The sequence below is a fragment of the Strigops habroptila genome, chromosome 19 (genome assembly GCF_004027225.2).
Source record: "Strigops habroptila isolate Jane chromosome 19, bStrHab1.2.pri, whole genome shotgun sequence".
NCBI lineage: Eukaryota > Metazoa > Chordata > Aves > Psittaciformes > Psittacidae > Strigops > Strigops habroptila.
This window is the reverse complement of record NC_044295.2, coordinates 233,002-253,321: the sequence shown is the minus strand read 5'-3', so window position 1 is coordinate 253,321 and position 20,320 is coordinate 233,002. Positions and strand designations below refer to the sequence as shown.

General features: G+C 51.6%; 2 protein-coding genes across 5 annotated transcripts; one reads left to right on the top strand and one right to left on the bottom strand.

Moving 5' to 3' along the window:
- Nucleotides 1-725: 725 nt before the first annotated feature.
- Nucleotides 726-12,310, bottom strand: DBF4B (DBF4 zinc finger B). 4 transcript variants are annotated; one of them, XM_030508759.1, is made up of 12 exons: nt 12,171-12,310; nt 10,812-11,003; nt 9,648-9,698; nt 8,964-9,033; nt 7,888-7,958; nt 7,281-7,317; nt 5,252-5,297; nt 4,302-4,418; nt 3,949-4,075; nt 3,163-3,272; nt 2,420-2,606; nt 1,723-1,854 (listed from the first exon to the last, which is right to left on the bottom strand). In XM_030508759.1, the coding sequence occupies exons 1-12, from the start codon at nt 12,279-12,281 to the stop codon at nt 1,807-1,809; spliced, it is 1,167 nt and encodes a 388-aa protein (XP_030364619.1). In that variant the 5' UTR covers nt 12,282-12,310; the 3' UTR covers nt 1,723-1,806. The 4 variants fall into 4 exon arrangements, with proteins under 4 accessions (XP_030364616.1, XP_030364617.1, XP_030364618.1 ...); XM_030508756.1 differs by having other exon boundaries at nt 726-2,606; XM_030508757.1 differs by having other exon boundaries at nt 788-2,606; nt 5,252-5,294.
- Nucleotides 12,311-12,399: 89 nt separating this feature from the next.
- CCDC43 (coiled-coil domain containing 43) lies at nt 12,400-20,011 on the top strand. Its single transcript, XM_030508755.1, has 5 exons — nt 12,400-12,626; nt 14,420-14,507; nt 16,440-16,575; nt 17,182-17,240; nt 18,644-20,011. The coding sequence occupies exons 1-5, from the start codon at nt 12,441-12,443 to the stop codon at nt 18,829-18,831; spliced, it is 657 nt and encodes a 218-aa protein (XP_030364615.1). The 5' UTR covers nt 12,400-12,440; the 3' UTR covers nt 18,832-20,011.
- Nucleotides 20,012-20,320: the final 309 nt, after the last annotated feature.

Sequence of the window (20,320 nt, the reverse complement as noted above, 5' to 3'; positions counted from 1 at the left end):
CCATCACCCATGGGTGGGTGCTGTCACTCAGGGGGTGCTGTGGGGTCCCCACCAGGTACAACCCTCAGGAAATACCAAAACAAGGACCCCATCCTCATTTTGGGGGGATGCTCCAAGGCCACGTTCCATACCTGGGGATAACAGAACAATTTGGGGGCAAGAAAAGCCCCAATGAACTCCTGTTTATTGCAGCTCTGGGATGGAGGGGGGGGGGGGGTACAGCACCATGGGAGGGTGATGCTCAGCCCCACTGGTGACCAGAGCCACCAGCAGCCACAGATCTATTCCTATGGGAGGGTCCAGCCTGGGGGACACAGCAGAGGTCTGAGCCCTGCGGTGACGGATGCTGCAACCAGCGCAGAGGGGACTCACCCCCCCATTGCAGAGACAGGGCTGGAAGAGGGACAGAGACCTCCTGGAGCTCATCAGCCCCAACCCCTGCTCCTGAGGGGCCCTATGGATGGCAGGGGATGAGGGACACAGCTGAGCCACAACACTGCTCTGGAGCAGTGGGAATGGGAGCACTTGGGTGTCCCTCAGCTCATCCCAGAGGCTGGCTGCCCCGAAAGACAAAGCCCAAGTCCCAGGCTGCTTTTAGGTATGCCAAAACCTCCTCTTGGCAGCCCAGCCCTGAGGTCAAGAGCCTCCTCCCAAGTGCTCTCCAGTTTCTCTGCAGTGCTCAAGGCAGCTGTGCTTGGGCCACCAGGCAAGTTTGACCCAGCCCAGAGGAGCTCATCTGTCATTTTATTTCAAAGTTTAAAAGTTTGTTAGAAAAATAAAATCCCCAAACACTTTAGTACCAGTTACAGACATCCACCAAACCCCCAGAGCATGTTAAGAACTCACATCTCACCTCCGTGGCCCTCTTCTCCGATGTTTGTACCTCCAAGGACCAGACAAGAGGAAGAACAGGCCCTGCTCTCTCTCTGGAAGGGCAACGAGCATGTTCCTCATGAAGAGATAACTTCCAGAGAAGACCATCTTGTCAGCAGCCCAGTGAGGAGTTAAAGGAAGCTGCTTGCTCTAAGCATTGCCAGCAGAGAGCAGGGAAGGTCCTACCCCCATCACAGCCAAGGACATTGAAACCACCACATCATCCATCAGTTCCCAACCAAGAGCTGCCCAGGTTGGCTGTGGTGTCTGGAGACCACCTCGCTCTGATGGTCCTTGCTCCAGCTCTCAGCTGTACCTCCTGGTCCTTGTTAAATCCCATTCCAGCCACTTTCCAGCTCCCACCAAGGGCCCAGAAAACAGCCAGGAGGTGGTTTTAGCTGGTCCAGCTGCCAAAACAGGTCTCAAATATGGGGAAAGAGGCTCCTTTGGTCTCTGTGCAGCAGTTCCGGCAGTTCTTGTCCTCTTTGCCTGCCCAGGCAAGCTCTGACTTCTGCTTCAGGACTGAGCAGAGCCGAGACTCATACCCACTGTCCCTCACATTGACATGTGTCCTCTGGAGCAAATCCCGGTCCACAGGCTGAATCCTGCCATCCTGGACACCCATTAGTGTGGAGAGCAGGGGGACATCCCAGTCTGGCTCAGAAGAACTTCTGCTGAAGTCATGCTCAGCCTGAGTGTTCCATGGAGAAGGCTGAAGGAGGCGGTGGCCCGGGAGGTCGGGGGCTCTTTTCTCTGCTGCTGTGACACAGAGCAAGCAGCAACATCCAGCTTCAGGCCCAGGCAGTTTTGGAGAAGGCAAGGGGCCGGTGGGGCAGCTGGTCTGGCTCCTTGTGCTCTCCACATCAGGACTAGGCACATTTCTGTGTGTGATTTCATTCTCCCCTCGGAGCTGCTTCCCTTTGGAACTCACGTTCACTCTGCTCTGGCCACACTCACCAACAGTGCTGGCTGGGGCAGCCTCTGCGGGATCAAACCCCCCAGACACAGCTTCAAGGTGGGATGCAGGGTCCTCAGGGTTCCTGCACAGGCACGGGTCCAAACCAAGGGAGCTACAAGGTCTGCTGGAGAGCTTCGTGCTTAGGGGCAAGCTGCCAGCCTCCATCACACAGGGCAAGCCTGGCTCAGGTGTCTGTCCTGCACGCTGTCCACCCGCCCCACCATCCACTGGGTTTGCCTGCTCACATGGAGAGAGGCCACCACCACCACCCAGCTCCAGCCTGGGCTTCTTTCCCACCTGGGTGCTTTGCCTGGAGAGCTGGCGTTTCCTGGAGGCAGGCAGTGCCTGGGGAAGGTGGCTGGTAGGCCCAAGCACTTGCTGTTCATGAGGTTCAGATGAAGAAGCTATTGTCTCTCTGACATGAGTGTCCTCTACGCAAGTCCCCCAGCCCAGGGCAGGAGCCAAGCCCAAATCTGTACCCCCTATCACAAACTCCTCCAGGGTGCCACGAGCAGCACAGACCCCTCTGGCAAGCCCTGCTCCAACAGAGCAGTTCTTTAACTCCCCTCCTTTGCTGGGATTACTGACCCTGTCCCTGGGCAGGCAAGAGGAACCTCCCTTGGTCTTCAGGCCATGATCATGCTCCATATCAACGAACAGCTCCCACTCAGGCTGCTCCCTTTCCTTTCCCAGCTCTGCTGTCAGCATCTCAATTCCTCCAGGAACTTGTGCTTGAGGCACTAAGTGTTCATCTGTCAGGCAGGACCGAGGCACCCTGAGAAGAACCATCAGTTAATGCTCACTCTCCCTAGGCCTAGAACACCCTTCCCCGGGGAGATGAGGTGTTTTCTGCATTGCAGCATGTTTGAAGGCCTCACTCAGGAGGCACTAAGGAATTTTAACCTGGTGAGGCTCAGCAGTGACCCTGCCGCTGGCAGAGACGGGCAGCACGAGGGGGCTCTCAGCCTTCTCACCACCCCAGGGCCTGGGCACAGGAGTGCTACAGAGCAGCGGGGTTTGTGTCTGACCCAGGGACAGAAGAAACGGTCCCAGCTGCCCTTCCTAGTTTAAAGGGCACTAGAAGGCCACAGGAGTTCCCTGAAGCCACAGGATATCTCCCATAGCTCATCCCAAACTTTGCCTGGCAGGTGCCAGGTTGCTCCCTGCAGTCATCAGCAGCTCTCCCTGGTGACTGATTCCCTGGCACAGGACATGAGTTAGGGACCAGTTCCACAGCAGCATGGAGACTCAGGCCCCGTTCCTGTGAGCGTGCCAAGCTTGCACCACGCTGCTTTTCAGCTCCAGGAGATCCCAGATTCACAAAGACTTACTTGGCTGAGTGCTCCACAAAGCTGCTGCTGAGCTGCGCGATGACACGGTCCACAGGGGCGTACTGCGAGTCGTCCAGAGCAAAGCGCTTGTGCTGAGGGCTCTGGAGATGCTGGAAGATGGAAGAGACCCTTTTAGCAACCCTTCGCCATTCCCAGGAGGGAAATGTGCTGTAACAGCCACTTCCCACAGCTGAACAGGCTGGAGGGCAAACAGCCTTTTCACCAGGAAACCCAGGCAATGCTATTACCCCTGGTTGCTTACAGGGAGTATTCTGTTCCCATAGACACCTGGTGATGAGGAGGTTGTGTCTATATCTAACAGCAGCCTACAGCTTTCCCCAGCAGCTAGTGAAAATGCAGACTCCAAGTATGTACTGTCTAGCACCAAAGGCTGGGCTCTGAAAGCCACATTGTTTGGCACCTTCCAGGAGATAAAACCCCTCTTCCCACCTTTTCCATCAGCCCGTGCCCCCTGACTGCCATGGGATAGGCTTCCCACCTTGCAGGTGAGGCAACAGGATGATCCTTGAGGCTCTCCTAGCCCCAGAGATAAGCACGTGTGCTCCAGTATTCCCACCGTTTGCCCAGAGCAGGAGGTCAGAGCACAGATATACTATGGCTTTCATCTATAAGGCTGATCCTTCTAGATCCCATACAGCTGTACATACAGCAGCCTGTCTTCCTTCCAAAAGGGATCATGGTGATAACAGGCATGAAATGATTAATGAAGCTGCTGAGTGGGCCCCCTAACTTCGTCAGGGAACCAGGTCCCAGGGGAACCTTTACCTTCTGTAGCTCCTCAAAGGTCTCTTGGCAGCACTCACAGAATCCCCTCTTTTTCTTTGGCACAGTGACTGCTGTGGACTGGGGGCTCTTCTTCCCCTTGCTGCGTATCGGACAGCCTTCCACAGCCCTGCAAGGTAACAGCAAAGATCTTCCCTGCTCTCACTGACAGCATGAGCAGGCACCCACTACTGCCTTTGAGCTACAGCTCAAGCCACAGCTTCCAGCCACCAGGAACAGGGCTCCTTTTGTCCACATCCAGAAGGCAAGTGGTTCTCTAGATCCCAGGAACCAGCAGGGCAGCAGTTAGCAGGAGAGTTGGGTTAAAAACTAGCACAAAAGGAGCTACAACATACCTGGCTCTGGAAGAATTGGAGAGGCTTTTCAGAGGCTCAAATGGGCTGGAGCTTTTGGGTGCCAGGAAATTCAGGTCGGGAAAGCTTTTGAACTGGTGATGGAAGGGCCGGAATTGTCTGAAAGCAGCAGGTCAGGACATCAGTGGCAGTGATAGCCTGGTTAGAGAGCTGCCCCTCCCTCAGAGGGGCTCAAGGTGCTGTCTCACGCATGGTGAGATACTGCCCATTGGCTGTTCCAGAGGTTTCCCATTTCTCACTGGAAGTACTAAACGTGATCCCCAGTAAGAGCCCTGATGGGGGCATGTTTTGGACAGGAGGCAGGCTTGCCTGCTCACCTACAAACCCACCTTTACCTCCCAAGCACAGCAGCAGCAGGCAGTGCAGTGCTTCCAGCTACACAGCAGCACGGGAATGTTTTGGTTCTCAGACCACATCTCCCTCTTCACACTTTGTTGCATGCAGCATGTAAAGCCTAGTATTTGACACTGCAGCTGCCTTAAGTGTTGCCTTCAGAATAATTCATTGGCAGTCAGGATACCGTTAGAGTTACAGAGTTGTTGGAAACACCACATAGATCAGATCCCCTTGTGCTGAATGCTGTAATCAAGTTACAGGCCCTGACCTCATGTTTCAAACTCTTTCCTCATTTCAGAGGGCTCAAGCAGATTAAGTGACCTGCTGAGGATCATGAATGGAATCTGAGCAAGGAAGTAAACTCTGCTTAACACCTTCCCCCCCCCACGACATATGAACCACCCAGATTGTCTCTCTAAACTCCATTTGCCTTCCCCTAAGAGAGGGTCAACTTCCTGGTGGGCAACAGGGTCTTCAAAGAAGCCAATGTTCTGCCTGCTTGGACAGGGTATTCACTGCAAATAAAACCAGTAAAGGATTCCCTCCCTGGAGCCCCTGAGGTTTTAAGGTATGATATTTAGAAAGACCTCATTTACCTGCTCTGGTCTTCAACCTTCAGAAAAGGAGGCTTCAATTTTCCTACTAGAAAGCAAGCTGGTTAGAAGTTGCTCTGGCCAAATTCCCTACTCATTCATTCATTCATCCCTTCCCCAACAGAACTGGGCTGCACAGCCAAGCTCACTGGTACTTCTGACACTGTGAATGCCAAGCGATGGCTAAAGCACAGCCAAAACAGCTCTTTGGGTAATCTACAGCAGCCCTCACCTCTAGAGTACTCAGTAGGGTGACCAAGCCCCAAAGGCAGCCCAACTGTGGGCTGTTTCCACCTTTGAAAGAACATCCTGCAAGTTCCTTCCGTCCTTCATGTCTTATCAGTGAGTGGCCTCACCCCAAGCCTCTAATTCTGGCTCGACTTCTAAAACCTGCCATGCATCCTCAATGTAACAATGCCACCAAGCATGAGACACGAGTTTATAAGAACCATATTGCAGCAGCAGTTGCACAAGCACAGAGCTCTGCATCAACCTTTCTCCCTTTACCTTTACACAACAGTCCAGAGTTCAGAAGAGCTCAGGCCAGGGCAGTTAAAGCAGTAAGAGCTGCTGGAGACAAATCAACATGCTGCATAGCCAAGCCTGGCATGAGAACACTGCTAAAGGGCAATATGTGGCCTCTGCTTGGTCCCTGAGGAGGGTAAGCAGCAGCTATGCTTCCTAGAGAGGCTTAAGATATATTAAGGGAGCAGAAGAAAGCCTCAGCAGTGCATTCAGGGAAAAGCTTTTCAGGGCCAGGCTGGGAGAAGAAGCTACCAGTTCTCTCTCACAGGTTATGTTCAACTTGCAAGTGATAACATGACACTCAGCCTGGAAATCCGAGTACAGATCTGGTTAAGAAACAAACACACACCAAGGTATTCCCACAGGGCATCTGCCTGACCCTGAAACCAAGCCTCTTGCGCCTGCCTTATGCCTCTGAAGGGCGAGGTGTTTTGTTTTCTTGTGATCCTGGCACTCAGTGCTATTTTCTCCTGGGAAATGTGAAGCTTATCCTCCAGAAAGGCTGAGTCCACCTGCCCTCACCACTTAGTTCCTCGAGCCTCCACCGGAGCTTGCATCAAATGTGCTGTTATGTCACTAAAGTAGCTATTTAAGTACAGGATCAATTTTTCCACGTAAATGCTGCCAAATGCCTAGCACTTCTGAAAGCAAGGCCCCATTTAGGACCCTAGATACAACACAGAGTGGTGTGCAGGTCCTGAGCTCATGGCAGAGTGCTGAACGGTGACAAACAGCTCAGCTGTCACCACAAGCCCCTACGTGGGGTTTGGAGTGTGCCACAATGAAGAGCTCTGAGCTTGCAGCAGACAATTTGCCTTCATCCAACAGCCTTTCAAGCCTTTTTTCACCACCCTTCCCCTCCCCAAACTGGAAAATAATCTTCCAAGTGTCACAGACATAATCCAGGTTGGAGCCTGCTCCGAGATATTACTGACTGCTCACTCTGTGATGAGTGAAGTCCAACAAGTCATCAAGTAAACTTAGGATACTGGTGCCAATCTCAGTACCACAATTGGCTCTCTTGTCTAATTGCAGATGAGAACCTGGTTTTTCCCCCCCCTTCCCTCCTGCTTTGGAAGTGTTATCCCTAGACTGGTGTCTCAGCAGTACATTTCATCCTAACAGAAGTGAGTGGGATGCGAGGAACACGCTCTCCTCTGTAGGATGCATTATTCTTTGAAACATCATTTGAGCCAGTGGGTTCAATGTGCAGTGCCAGCAGCAGAGTTCTCAGGTGCCTTGGGATTCTGGGAGCAAATGGTTTATGGCATTTTAAAAACACTCCCTGAAATCAAAGGCTTATACATCCTTATACATCCTCAGCTGTATAAGGATGCTGCAGCTAGACTAAGAAAAGGAATTACAAAACCCATTCAAGAGAAACTGCCTTAACAGTTTGGCATATTTTGGATTGCTGAAGCTTCAGATGGATTTTCAAATTCCAAGTGAGGCTTCTTGAAGCAGCTCTGCATCTGAGTGTAAACTGGAGCACAACTTCCATGCCTACCTTTGCACGTTTTCGATCCAGTTGCAAGGCATTTTGCCTGAAGGAAAAAGAGTGACATATTTAGTATGGGAGCCAGCACAGGCGGAGCTGCAATCACTGACCCAGAGCAGCAAAGTGAGATTACAGGAGTCTCACCCACCACTTCAGAGGCCCTGCACCAGAGACTGTATCACCTTCCCCTGATATTTTGCCTCCCAAGTTACCTAGAGTTAGCTTAAATACGATACGCAGGCTGCCACTCTGATCTTAATGTTCTACCTTCTCCTTGACCTCTCCAATGCATTAAAAAATAGTTCAGAAAGCTTCAGAAGCCAGTGCACCAGCCACATGAGCTTTGTTTTACCCTTAGCCCCTTATAAGTCAAAATGAGCATTTGCTGTGCTACAGATGATGCTGATAACTAACGGCTGCCTCATTCTTACCTGTTTTCACCCCCACCTTTGTCATCTCCAGCAATAAACAGAAGCATCAGGTTACCCAGTGTTGGATGAAAAACTAGGAGATGACCCTGCTTTCCTAGCCTGCTAGACTAGAGAATCTAGGAGGATTGCTTAGAGCTACCAAGGGATCCTGAGTACCTTAAACTGGCTGGAGTTAAGTCAGTTACCTCTGTCTTCTGGCACTGCTTCCTTGCTTCCGAGACCGCACGCAGCAGCTGTTGAGCATATGACAACATATCTGTGCAGGTGGGATGTCAAAGAGCCACAGCTCAGCAAGAGAAAAGAGGCTGTTCCCCTTCTGACTGCAGCCAAGTTGAACTCCCAGGCAAAACCAGGTAGTGCCTGAACCAGCCATCACCTGGCAGCACATGGTTAATCTGCCCAAGAAGCAGCCAAGGAGGAGTGCTCTGAGGGATGGCACCCTGTTTTGCTCTTTAGCAGAGCTGGAGGCTGGCTTTAAGCCTCTGTGGACAAGAGGCTCTGTTAGGAATTGTGCAGCACACAGACCAGACCCGACACTTCCAGCACTGCTGCAGTTCAGCAGAGCTGGCTGCTCAGGAATATGTACTAGCAGTGGCTGCCTCCATCACACACCCAGACAGGCTCAGCCACAGCGGTATGTCACTGTCATCAGACACTCAGGAACCTTTTACTCCAGGCCTATTATTAGAGTCAGAGTTTTACCATCTGTCTTTCCCATCACCCCCTCCCCATTCATCACTGAGACAGGGAAGCGCCTTCTAGCACAGGACCAGGAACATCAGGACTTCCTAATTAAAAATGACCAAATCCTGCCATTATCATGATCTGTACTTCCAGGTCAATTAGTAACAATGGTCTTTTTGGAGCAAATTAATGCACTGACCAAGCCATTAACATTTTCTAATACTACAGCTTCAGTATATTACAGCATTGGCTATTGTAAATGTGGCAGTAGCATAGAATCATAGAATGAATCATAAAATGTTTTGGGTTGGAAAGGACCTTAAGCTCATCCAGTTCCAACCCTCTGCCATGGGCCGGGACACCTTCCACTAGACCATGAGCATGTCTATACATAGAAGTTCACCTGGTTTTTGGAGGGCAGACCTAGGCAGCCATGGTCAGGATGGCATCAGTCACGTACCAGATACTGCTTGCAATTTTTCTTCTCCTGCACCACATTTCCTACGTCACGTCTGCTCCACCTGCCTCCAAAATCACTCATTACCAACAGCTAATTTCAGCCTGCAGAGAAGGATACCATCCACGTGCAAGATCTGGACTCCCCACAGGCGAGCGTTGGCGAGGATACTGCTGCCACTGCAGGTGTCCTGTACAGAGAGGTTTGGCAAGGTACAGTTCAAAGCAGAGATGCCTGTGTGAGCACAAGCAGCTCTAAATCTAGTTTAGAGAGATTTTCCTGTTGCCCAATTGACAGACCACTGTGTAGCTGTAATTAAAATCAGCAGAAAAGGTTCAAACTCATGCTTTATCCCTCCCAAATTAACAGTAGCATCTAAGTCAAATTTTTAATCCCTGCTATAACATGAACTTCCAAGTGAGCACCAAGATTCTTTTGGCCACTTGTGATTTCAGTGAAAGGACCTCAGGGAGCCTTTTGCCCCAGCTATATGGCTTTAGTTCTTTCTAGGTTAAAAATTCATCAAATAATGGGTCTTGCATTAATAATTCTCTTGTATGGAGCACCCAGATCACTGGGACAGGCTTTAGAAGTGCTAACATGGCTCTGTGAAGAACAGTGACCAGGAGCACTCCACAATATTCTGCAGGCCACAAGGAACTGCTCTGTACCTTTACCAGCCCCAGAATCTGCTCCCTTCAACAGGGCAGGGGCTCTGGAGAAGTGGCTGGCACTGGCTCTGCACTGCTCAGCAGTACTTTGAACCTACTCAGCTAGAGAAGCACCCATCCACACGCAGCTCACCTGATTCTTCATGGCCTTCTGCAGCAGTTCCTTTCCCCTGCTGATCAGGACCTGCAGGGAAAGAAGCCAAGTACTATGTTAAAGCAAAGAGCTAGCAGGCAGCAGCAAGCTGAGGGCAGCGTGGCTGTCAAGCAAGAATGATTTCTAGTGATACCTGCTCTCTGCTGAGGAGAAGAGTCTGGCCAAGACTTTATCTCAAAGACAAGAGGACTCAGCATTTCCAGGGAGTTCAAACCACAGAGGCACCCGTTAGGTCTACACTAAGCAGCCATTCAGCCAAGGCTCTGACTGAACAGCAGTGAGTACTCCAGAGCGAGCCAAGAGGAAGCAGCAACTTAGCTTGGAACGCCTGCCACATCCCAACATGCTGGCAGGGGTTAGGAACAGCCTTGCTAGCCCTTCCTGGGAACTGAGTCTGGTTTACAAGCCAATGATTTCAGCATGTAGGTTAAGTTCTTTGTAAGACAAGTGGGTAGTGCTGTGAGCAAGGACAAGGGAACAAACACCATGAGGGAGTGAAAACCAACAGCAGCTCAGGCTTCCCAAGTGCAGGTGGTCCAGGTCCAGCTGGCAGATGCCCATGGCCTAGACTGGGATAGAAGGCTCTCGTCATAGTCACAGCTTGCAGCAGACACCAGAGTTCAACACAGAACATTGGAGCTTTGGCGACAAGCACTAACGACTAGAAAGCCCAGAATAGGACCCAGAAGAAACCCCTTGTTGCAGACTGCCCTTGTAGATCTCCCCCTAGGTTACAACAGCCTTGTCCTACCTATGTCTATGAGCATGCACCAGAACCCGGTTTTATCTTGTCTACATGTCTCTGGCTTTTCCAGACACACCTCTGCATCAGGATGATTGCATATGTTGTTGGGAAGGCAGCCAAGCCCTCTATTTCCTCTGCCATTTGAGCAGATATCTGTGTTTACTAGCTCAAAGCTGTGATGTGCACATTTGGGCTTACAATGATGTGCAGATACAAGGAACATGGGTACGAATATGAATCACCAGATCAGGAGGAAAAAAAAAACCCAACGCGAACTAAACACACAACATGGCTGCTCAGAGCAGGAACAACTTTATCTTCCAACACTGGTCTCAGGTTCTACCCCTTAGATCCCTTGGGCCAAACTTTGAGGTGATCTAAACCTTTATAGCTCTTACAGTGTCTGAGGGCTTCTGGTGAGGTCTGGGATGGTTCCCTTTGGAAGTAGAAGGCATTGGACCCGTGGCTTTTGCATCTTCTGAAGCTCCGTTGCTGCGCTTCTCAGGCTGAGTCCTGGCTTTGTCTCGCTTGGCTTCTTTGTTGCTGGAAACCACGTAGCTGACTTCTTTGCTTAGGAAGCTTTCGGTCACCTGCAGCAAGAGACAGAACAGAGCAGCTCTGAGACTGTCCAACTCTGAGCTGAGAGAGACCTGCTAAACAAGAGCTGCTGCCTTTAGCTGAACCCCCCCCACAGTCCAGGGGCTGCTGAAAGTACTCATCTTTACAAGGAGTTCCTTTTTCCATTCCTTAATTCTGTCTCCCAGAGGAGAGGAGATCCTCAGAGAGCACGTGTGCTCGAGATATACTGCAAATCATCAGCAGAACCTTCAGACTGAGCCTGTCTCTCATTATCTACTCCTCAAGCAATGGTTTCAGAGAACAAGCTGAGGAAAAGGGCCTGACATCACACACGAGTGTGGGAGAGCTCTGTTCTCAGGAGAACATGCACTGCCATTAGCCATTCTGTTCCCACAAGAGCAGAACGTGGTAGGAAGTGAAGAGCTGGGACAAGCAGCTCCACACAGAACAGGGCGATAGGGAATGAGAAAGCTGCAACACGCACACAAACCTTTGCATGGAAGCCAGAAGTTGGAGGAAGAGGTGGAAACCCAAGGTTTGGGATACTCACAGTGCACTGACCCAGCTGCGGGACCCAGAGCTCGGCCCCACACGTGTGAAGTGCCACAGGCACCGGGGGCTGCACGCACAGAGAGAGCAAAGCAAAGGGCCACTGGGTCAAAACGTCACACTTCAAATGTCACAGGACACAGGTCCCTGGTAAACACCTACTGGGAGATGCTCCCACCACCATATAACCAGTTACGAGCTCCTGGCTGGTACCCCCATGACCGAGCAACCAGTTACCCTTCACTAGAAGGTGCTCCCTTGGCCAAGCAACTGGTTACCGCTGTATGGAAGGACCAGACAACCAGCTTTCACTGCCTGGAAGATGCTCCCACCGCCACACAACCAGTTACCACCTCCTGGCCGGTGCCCCATGGCCAGGCACCCGGTTGCCATCTACTGGAAGGTGCTCCCTTGGTCGGGCACCCCGTTACCGCTGCCTGGACCATGCCCCAAGCCAGGTCCCACCCCGAGGACCAGACCACCCCCGGGGAGGCAGAAACCAGGGCCCAGGAGGAGCCGGCGGGGAGCGGAGGGGGCCGGACACCCGCGTTCGAACCCCAACCCCACACCGGGAGCAGCCAAGGCAAAGAAGAACCCGGTTAAAAGCGCGGGGTCCGCCGCAGCCTCACCCCTCCGAGGCGCCTGATGGCCGCCGCCAGCTCCCGCGCTCCGCGCCCGCTCGGCAGGTCGAGGTAGAAGGACTTCCCGCGGAGGGGCCGGGGCGCTCCGGGACCCGCCATGGCGGCCGGGCCGGGAGCCACCGCCGCCCGCCGCCGTTTAAACCCGGGCCCGCCCCGTTCCCAACGGCGGCCGCGCGGGGACAGCGCCGCAGAGACGCCCCGCCATAGGTTTGTCCCGTTGCGGCTGCCGTCCCGCATGCGCGGCGGCGGTGGTCCAAGATGGCGGCGCCCGGCAGGGAAGAGGCGGCGGCGGCGGGAGGGTTCGCGGCCTGGCTGGCGGCGCGGCTGGAGGCGCTGGGGCTCGACCGGGCCGTGTACGGTGCCTACATCCAGGGGCTGCTCCGAGAGGAGGAGAGCGACGAGGAGCGGCTGGAGGCGCTGCGCGGGGTCCTGGCCGCCTGCCTGGTGAGCGACGGGACGGGGCGGGGGGTTCCTTTACCCCGGTTCCCCTCGAGGAGGTGCGGTGTGGAGAGCTGCGGGGGACATCGCCACCGTGAGCTGGGGCGGAATATCGCCATCCCCAGGGGGTCCCTGGCACCTCCAGGGCTTTCCTGGGCCCTCCAGGGGTTGGTTTGGGGTGTTCGTTTGTTGTGTGTGGGGGGGTTTGTGTCAAATTTAGTGCTTGTTTGTGTGTGGGAGAAAAGGGTCGGTTTTTGTTTGTATTAAAGGGTTTCTCCTCGGTGTTCATCTCCTTTGGGAGCTGTAAGATTTCTACAGTGTCTTTGTCTCTAGGTGTTTCTTATACCTGATCTTAGCAGATAAGACATAGAATCATAGAATGGTTTGGGTTGGAAAGGAGCTTAAGATCATCCAGTTCCAACCCCCTGCCATGGGCAGGGACACCTTCCACTAGAGCAGGTTGCTCCAAGCCCCTGTGTCCAACCTGGCCTTGAACACTGCCAGGGATGGGGCAGCCACAGCTTCTCTGGGCACCCTGTGCCAGCGCCTCAGCACCCTCACAGAGAAGAGCTTCTGCCTTAGATCCAACCTGAACTTCCCCTGTTCCAGTTTGAACCCATCACCCCTTGTCCTGCCGCTCCAGTCCCTGATGAAGGTCCCTCTCCAGCATCCTTGTAGCCCCTTTCAGACATTGGAAGCTGCTCTGAGGTCTCCACACAGCCTCTCTTCTCCAGTCCTCTGGATCTACTCTTGTTGAAGGCGTGTTGACTTGTTAAAATAGAGTCTGAGATTGGGAATCACAAACCCTGGGTCCTTCTGCTGTTTCTGTTTGCAGATCACCTCCTCTCACAGCCTCAAATATCCCATGTTTGTCCTTGTAGCATCTCCTCCCCAGCCTGGAGACCTTGTCCTGCCGTGTGTTCGACTCTGAACTGTGCTGAACTGTTGCAAGCTTGGGGTGGGAGGACTTCCTTCCTTATTTAGGTTGGAGCAAAAGGTGGAGAGATTTTTGTGTATGCTTTTATCTCCTTGCCTGTCTCACAGTTGTGGAGAACTCAGTTTTTGCTGTCCCCCATGCAGGTGAGCTTTGCTCTGCTCCATGGGTAATGTCTTCAGTGATTGTTTGTCCTGGAACTTGAAGGTGTTTTTTGTAGGTACCTGGTGCCCAAGTTTCCAAGTCTTCCTAGTGGTGAACAACCATGTGAAGGCATTCCACTGCCACCTCTAGAGCGTGCTCCAGGCAGGTCAGCAGGCACAAGGATGTCCCTGCTGGTGGGAGGAGATAGTTTATTGGTACAACCAGAGGAGTTTCAGCTCCATACTGGCCTTGACCCCTGTTTTATCCAGTCCAATTTATTTGCTTTAGTGGGATTGGTTTGGAGTGGCCTCTGAGTAGCTTCTCTGCAGCCTTGCTCAGAAGAGGGACAATGCTGGGCAGTACATTTCTAGAGTGGAGACAGCCTTTCCTTGGTGTCTGTAGGGCTCCTCAAGAGCCAGTGCCAGGGTGTTGTTAGAGCTGTATCATGGGAAAAGGAAATCACTGGAGGTTTGTGTAACATGTCAAGGTGTTCTCTAAGCTGTATCAACAAGTAAGTGATGACATTACTTGTGTTGTCCCAGGTTAACCCAAGCCCTGTGTCTGCATTTAACAAGGAGGTGGTGTGTGAAAAGCTGTATGACTCGAGCTTACTGCTGCGTGTTCGGGTTCATTGCAGCTGGTGCTTTTCATGTCTGATTCATGTGCATTTAAAGCAGACCAGCTTTGTTCCAAGACTGAGAAGTCTCTTTTCCCTCACTAGGAAGAAGATCTCTTACACGATGTTTGCAGGGAAGTAGTGGAGAAGTGGTCTGAATCCCAGATTGTTGACGCCACAGAGGAAAAAGCAGGTAGTGTCGCTGCTCAGTGTGCCCTTCCTCGTGGTGTGAGTGCTGTGCAGGGCCTTGCCAAGATGAGAACTGTGTGCTCGTCCTGCCAGGAGTTAAAACCAACACTGCTAATATGTGTGCTTTGCTTCTCATTGCCATTGCTGCTTATTTAGTGTTTTGACTTGAAATACGAAACGAGTAGTTTCACTTGTGGCTGTCCCTGGCATTCTGCTGCTCTTTTGGGTTCAGAATCCTGCACATGAAAACTTCCCTTCACAAAACACCCAGGGCTTTCCCTCTGCTCAGTGCTTGCTGCGGCAGTGGCAGCACTCTGCTGGGAGGTGCAGTTGTGATGGTGTATAAAGCCAGTGCTGCTTCAGTCTGTGCCAGTTTGGAGAGCCGGTGGCTTTATCCAAGTGCACCCGTGGAGAGCTGGGCTGTCCCCTCTGCTGCTGCTCAGTACACATCAGGATGTGTACTTATTCTCCTTATTCTCCTCTTTCACAATCTTCTCCTAAAACTGTCCTTTTTTTCCCCATAAATGCTTGTGGGGGGTGCTCTGTGAGGCTGCTGTTGCTGTGCTAATGCTGCTCCTTTCCCAGTCATATCTGTAGTCCCACTGTTTCTCTGTGCCCTCTCTGAATCCATCCCTCGACTTCAGCTCAGGAGTGAAGACTTGTTCTTGTTTGTTATGGGAAGCTTGTTCTGGTCAGTGGGAAGAGCTCTGGAGTACAATAAAGTCATATGCTGGAAGATTTAGCTGGTTTAAGCACACTGCACGGATCAGTTAGTAACCTTCCAACTGCCCGTAGCCTGTGACCATGTCACAGCCCTTCTGGCTAAATCCTGCTTTTAGTTTGCTTTGCATTTTTTGGTTGGTTCTGGTTGCAAACAGAATATTGTCGCTGACTGATGTCCTTCTAGAAGAGTTCTCCCAGCGAGGCTTTATCATAGAATCAGAGAATCAACCAGGTTGGAAAAGACCTTTAAGAGCATCCAGTCCAACCGTTGCCCAGCACTGCCAAGGCCACCACTAACCCATGGCACTGTGGCCTCGTCTACATGGTTTGGGAACACTTGCAGGGACGGTGACTCCAGCGCTGCCCTGAGCACCCTTTGGGGAAGGAGTTGTTCCTAATCTCCATCTAAACCTCCCCTGGTGCAGCTTGAGGCTCTTTCCTCTTGTCCCATCCCTTGGGGGCAGAGACCAGCCCCCTCCTTGCTCCATCCTCCTGTCAGGCAGTTGTAGAGAGTGATAAGGTCTCACTCAACTCCTCTGTATAGACAAGGCAGCTGAAGCACACACGCAGCAGTCTGTCCTTGGCCTGACCTTGCCTTTGCCTGGGGACAGGGACAAGTTACACTGTTCTGTGCATTCAGTAAAATAAATCCCTCTTTTGGGGACAAATGGTTGGAATTGCTGGAGCTGCTGCTGGACTCCTCCTGCTCATGCTGTCGGTTACCCACAGGGCTGGTTTTTCAGTTGTTGCAGGAAGAAGGTGGCTCTGTGTGTGTCTAGCTTGTTAGAAGTGCAAGGATTTAATTATTTCACTGTGGTTCCATGAAAGGATAAATCCCCAATGGAGTCAATATCTACTTAGAATAACAGAATCCTGAGGAGAAGTTATTAACAAGCTAAACACTTGAGTGGTAGAAGGTAAATCAGCTGTTTGTTTCCCTGGGTAGGTAGAAAAGAAAGAGGATTCATAGACTCATACAATCCCAGCCTGGTTTGGGTTGGAAGGGACCTTAAAGTTCATCCAGTTCCAATCCCCTGCCACGGGCAGGGACACCTTCCACTAGAGCAGGTTGCTCCAAGCCCCTGTGTCCAACCTGGCTTTGAACACTGCCAGGGATGGGGCAGCCACAGCTTCTCTGGGGACGGCAGCTGTAGGCAGCAGCTCACGTGGCACATCCTGCCAGGTCTGATGCTCTCACTCCTCTCCTTGCCAGATGAGATCCAAGCCATTGCCAGCATGATGGAGAAGCAGGCCAAGATTGTGGTGAAGCCGAAAGAGGTCTCCCAGGAGGAGAAGCAAAGGAAAGCTGCCCTCCTGGCCCAGTATGCCAACGTGACAGATGAGGAGGAATATCCTTTTCCTGACTCTTTGAAGGATAATGGTTATTAGAGATCTCCCAAAGGAACACAGTGTCTTTATTGGGAAAATTGGGGAAACTTTTCATCTTCCTTCTCCACGATAAAATAACTTCCATGGAAAAAAGCATGGAAGCTCCTTGTTTGTGGAGTGCCATGAGCAGATGCTCCTTTGAGGATGTTTGTCTGGGTGAGGTTCCCCCAGTCCAGGTATGTTGCAGAAGAGGGGGGAATCACCTCCTGGTAACTCTGTACATGGTAGTTAATGTATTGAATTAATCTATTGCTTTGGAATGAGAAATCAGCTGAAAAAATCCTTTTCAGAGAGAGTGGTATAGAATGGAGAGTTTAAAGTTCACTCTTTGTAATGCTGAAGAACAAGTTCTTCCTTGAAGAGCAAAGTTGAATAGGAAACGGGAAGGAATGGTACCTGGTGCTTGAGCAGCAGGAGGGAGCTGAACATGCGGGGTCTGTGTCTGTGAGTGTTCAGCTGCCTCCTCGTGGCTTGGCAGGATGGTTATTTGACATGTTTGGAGTCAAGTGTGACTGTCCAGAGGCACAAGGTCATTACTCATGTCCGTATTTCCTTAATTCTCTCACTGGTGAGGATGAACAGGATGGATTGATTGCGACGGCAGTAAATATCGGGTCAGAAAAATGTATCCTTTGAATTGTGGGTGACCCAGGCTTTCTGGAAGGAAGGCAGCTTCCATGGTGAGTTTCCCATCTTTCCCTATTCCTATTGATACTCCCCATTGCTTTAGGGCCACCTTGTAAGTTTGGTGATTATTCTTCTCATGTAGCCTGACCTTGCTCATGATGAGAGTGAGAGGTTCACGTGTGCCCTGTGCACAGCCGAGACTGATCCCGTCAGTCTCTTTTTCTCTCCTCTCTTCCTTCTTCCCTCTTCTGCCCCCTTTGAAGCTTCACAGAACATGCTTATGAGTAATTCTCCCATGAACATGAGCTTAATGGTAGCTGGTGTCCAGAGAGGGAAATCACATTGGGAATTATTAAAAGTGCAACAGAAACAAAACCACTGTGAAACTAGTAAGGCTGTGGTGAACAAGGATCAAGTATCCCGTGTTTTCCTCAACACAGTAATTTGGGATGTTCCTTGAGCTCACCAGCTGGCAGGTTTAAGATAGAAGCAGGTTTTATCACATCAACAAAAGGGGAAATTTAAATTATTCTTGTCCCTCCATGACTTGTGGTTAGGAGGAAGAGACAGCAGAGGAAGCACCCACTTGCTCTTTCTAATGTTCTTCCCAAAGCATTTGCCACTCCTTGCTGCGGGGAGGACACGAGACTGCAGTGATCCTTAGTGTGAGCTGCCCCATTCCCACATCTGCAGCTGTTCCTGTGGCCGGTAGGATGGGCAGAGCCACCCCAGCTGCTCCCATCCCATCCCGGTGGGGAGCTGCTGGGAGGCCTTGTCCCTGCTGGCTGCTGGCTCCCTGTCCAGCTGTAACCAGTGTCTGCAGATACATCCACACACGTATGGACATGTAAAACCACACGTGTCACAGACACAGCTGTAGTGAAGCCCCTGGAGGAAGCTGTGCTCCGTGTTACTTTACAAACCTACTTAGGTTTGTAGAGGTTTTACAACTCTTTTTACATATTGGTCTTAAGAACCTGTAGCAACTTGATTTTTCTAGGAACAAATCCTTTCCCAGGCAGTGTGCATTGACTCTGCATGACTTTCCTGTTTGGAAAAAGAAGAACGGGTTGGACGGGGCTTGGAGCAACCTGCTCTAGTGGAAGGTGTCCCTGCCCGTGGCAGGGGGTTGGAATTGGAGGAGCTTTAAGGTCCCTTCCAACCCACACCAGTCTGGGATTCTATGAAGAACAAGCAGATTCCTTTTTCCTTCTCCATTCCTCATTCCCAAATTCCTTATGTTTTTGGTGAGGAAGCAGAAGTGGGAGCCAGAAGGTGAGGGAGGAGATAGAATAAACCACCTCACGTGCTAAAGCTTTGTCTAGAGCCCCAAACCAGGGCTGCGGAGTGGAAGCTGCGTGGCTTCAGCCAGAGCAACGTCTGCCCTTAACACAACCCCAGCGCTATTCCGAAACACCAACGTGGAGGATGTGGTGAATGCCAGAAAGCTGGAACGGGAGCTGCTGCGGGATGAGTTCCAGAAGAAAAAAGAGCAAGATAAAGTCCAGCGAGAGAAGGAGAAGCTGGCCAAGCAGGAGCGGAAGGAAAAGGAGAAGAAAAGGACACAGAAAGGCGAGCGGAAGCGGTAGCTGCGGTTCTCCAGTCGGACTCTCGAGGGGATAAGAATAGTTACGAATATGGTGTGTGTTTAAAAAGCAGCAGAAATTCTGGACACGTGGCTGGCGAGTGGCTCTTTGGAAGCATTTGGGGTTTTTTTTTTTCTTTCTTTTAGTTAGCAGAAGAGAAATTTCAAGCACCTCTTAAACTCGAAGTGTGCCATGTGCTTGTGGTGTCAGTGTCCCAGTCAGTTCTTGTGGCCAGTGTCTGTACCAAAGAACGGTGAAGTGATTATGTCCGTGGTTTTAAATTGATTGATTTCTCCTTCTCACCACTTCAAGCAAAGCAAAACACGATGTAGGAGAGGGCTTCCAAGCTGCGTCCTCCTGCCAGCCTTGGTTTGCAGCAAGAGTTAGGATTTGAGAACAGAGCAGAGCCCCTTTCTGATGTGTAATCAAGGATCTGCTGCTACAGGGCGAATGTGAGTTTATTTACAAGTAGCCTTGAAAAATGTATTTGCAAATACATGTATTTCTGCTGCCAAGAACAGCTCGAGGTCTTCGTTGTGCCTGTGCTGAGAGAGCAGGGTTGGAACTCACCCCGGTGCGGGCAAGTGCTGTTCTGCAGCAAGAGAAAGGGAATGAGATGAAATCCAGGCGAGTTGCAGCTATGGGATGGCATCACCCACAGGTTCTTGGTCAGGTAATGGCCGTGGTGCAGTGGTAGCAAATTGGTTCCTTGTGCTACTTTAAGACTTGATGATGGTAGCTGGAAAATGGTGCTCCCAGATACTGCCATTGCCGGGGTGAGTGGTTGAGTGCGGCGCGGTGCTGAGCGGCTGCGAGTTGGCTGCGCTGGGTTTACAAGCTGGTGGCTCTTGCCAGGCACAGTTACAGTCAGGGCTGAACACTGCTCTCGCCCTCAAAGGGCTTGTTACTTGCTGTTTCCAGCCTTTTCCGTGCTGGTGTCACCCACCTCTGGAAAGGAGAACACTAATTGCTGTAACTGAGCATGAAGGAGCTGCAGTGTTCTCGGGGCACGGGAGGAACCAGCATGCTCTGGGTGCTGTGTGCTCCTGGCAGTCCCTGTCCCCATTGCCTGCTTTCAGCACCAGCCTGCCTCCAGGGCCGTGCCTCCTGTTTAACTCGCTGCTGCAAGTGTATCTAACTGCTTTATCTTTGGACTTGAATAATAAAACTGGTTGGCCAAGAACTGGGTTCCTCTGTCTGAGTGAACGTCGTCGGTGGTGGTGGTGCGGTTTGGGGCTCACCTGCAGCCTGTCCTGTGTCCTTCCTGTCCCTTACCCAGCAGCAGCGTTGCCCCAGTGCTGCTTCTGGAGTCACACCATTTCCCAAGGCTGCTGGAGCTTTCTGGTTGTAAAAGTCCAGAGGAAAGAGCTGCATTCACCCTCTCATGACAAGAACTGTCTCCTGCAGAGCTCGGGAGCCAAGCAAGAACAAACAGCTCTGGCGTGTGTCAGAAGGTGTACATGTGGTAAGGTCTGTACAGGTCTAGGAAGGG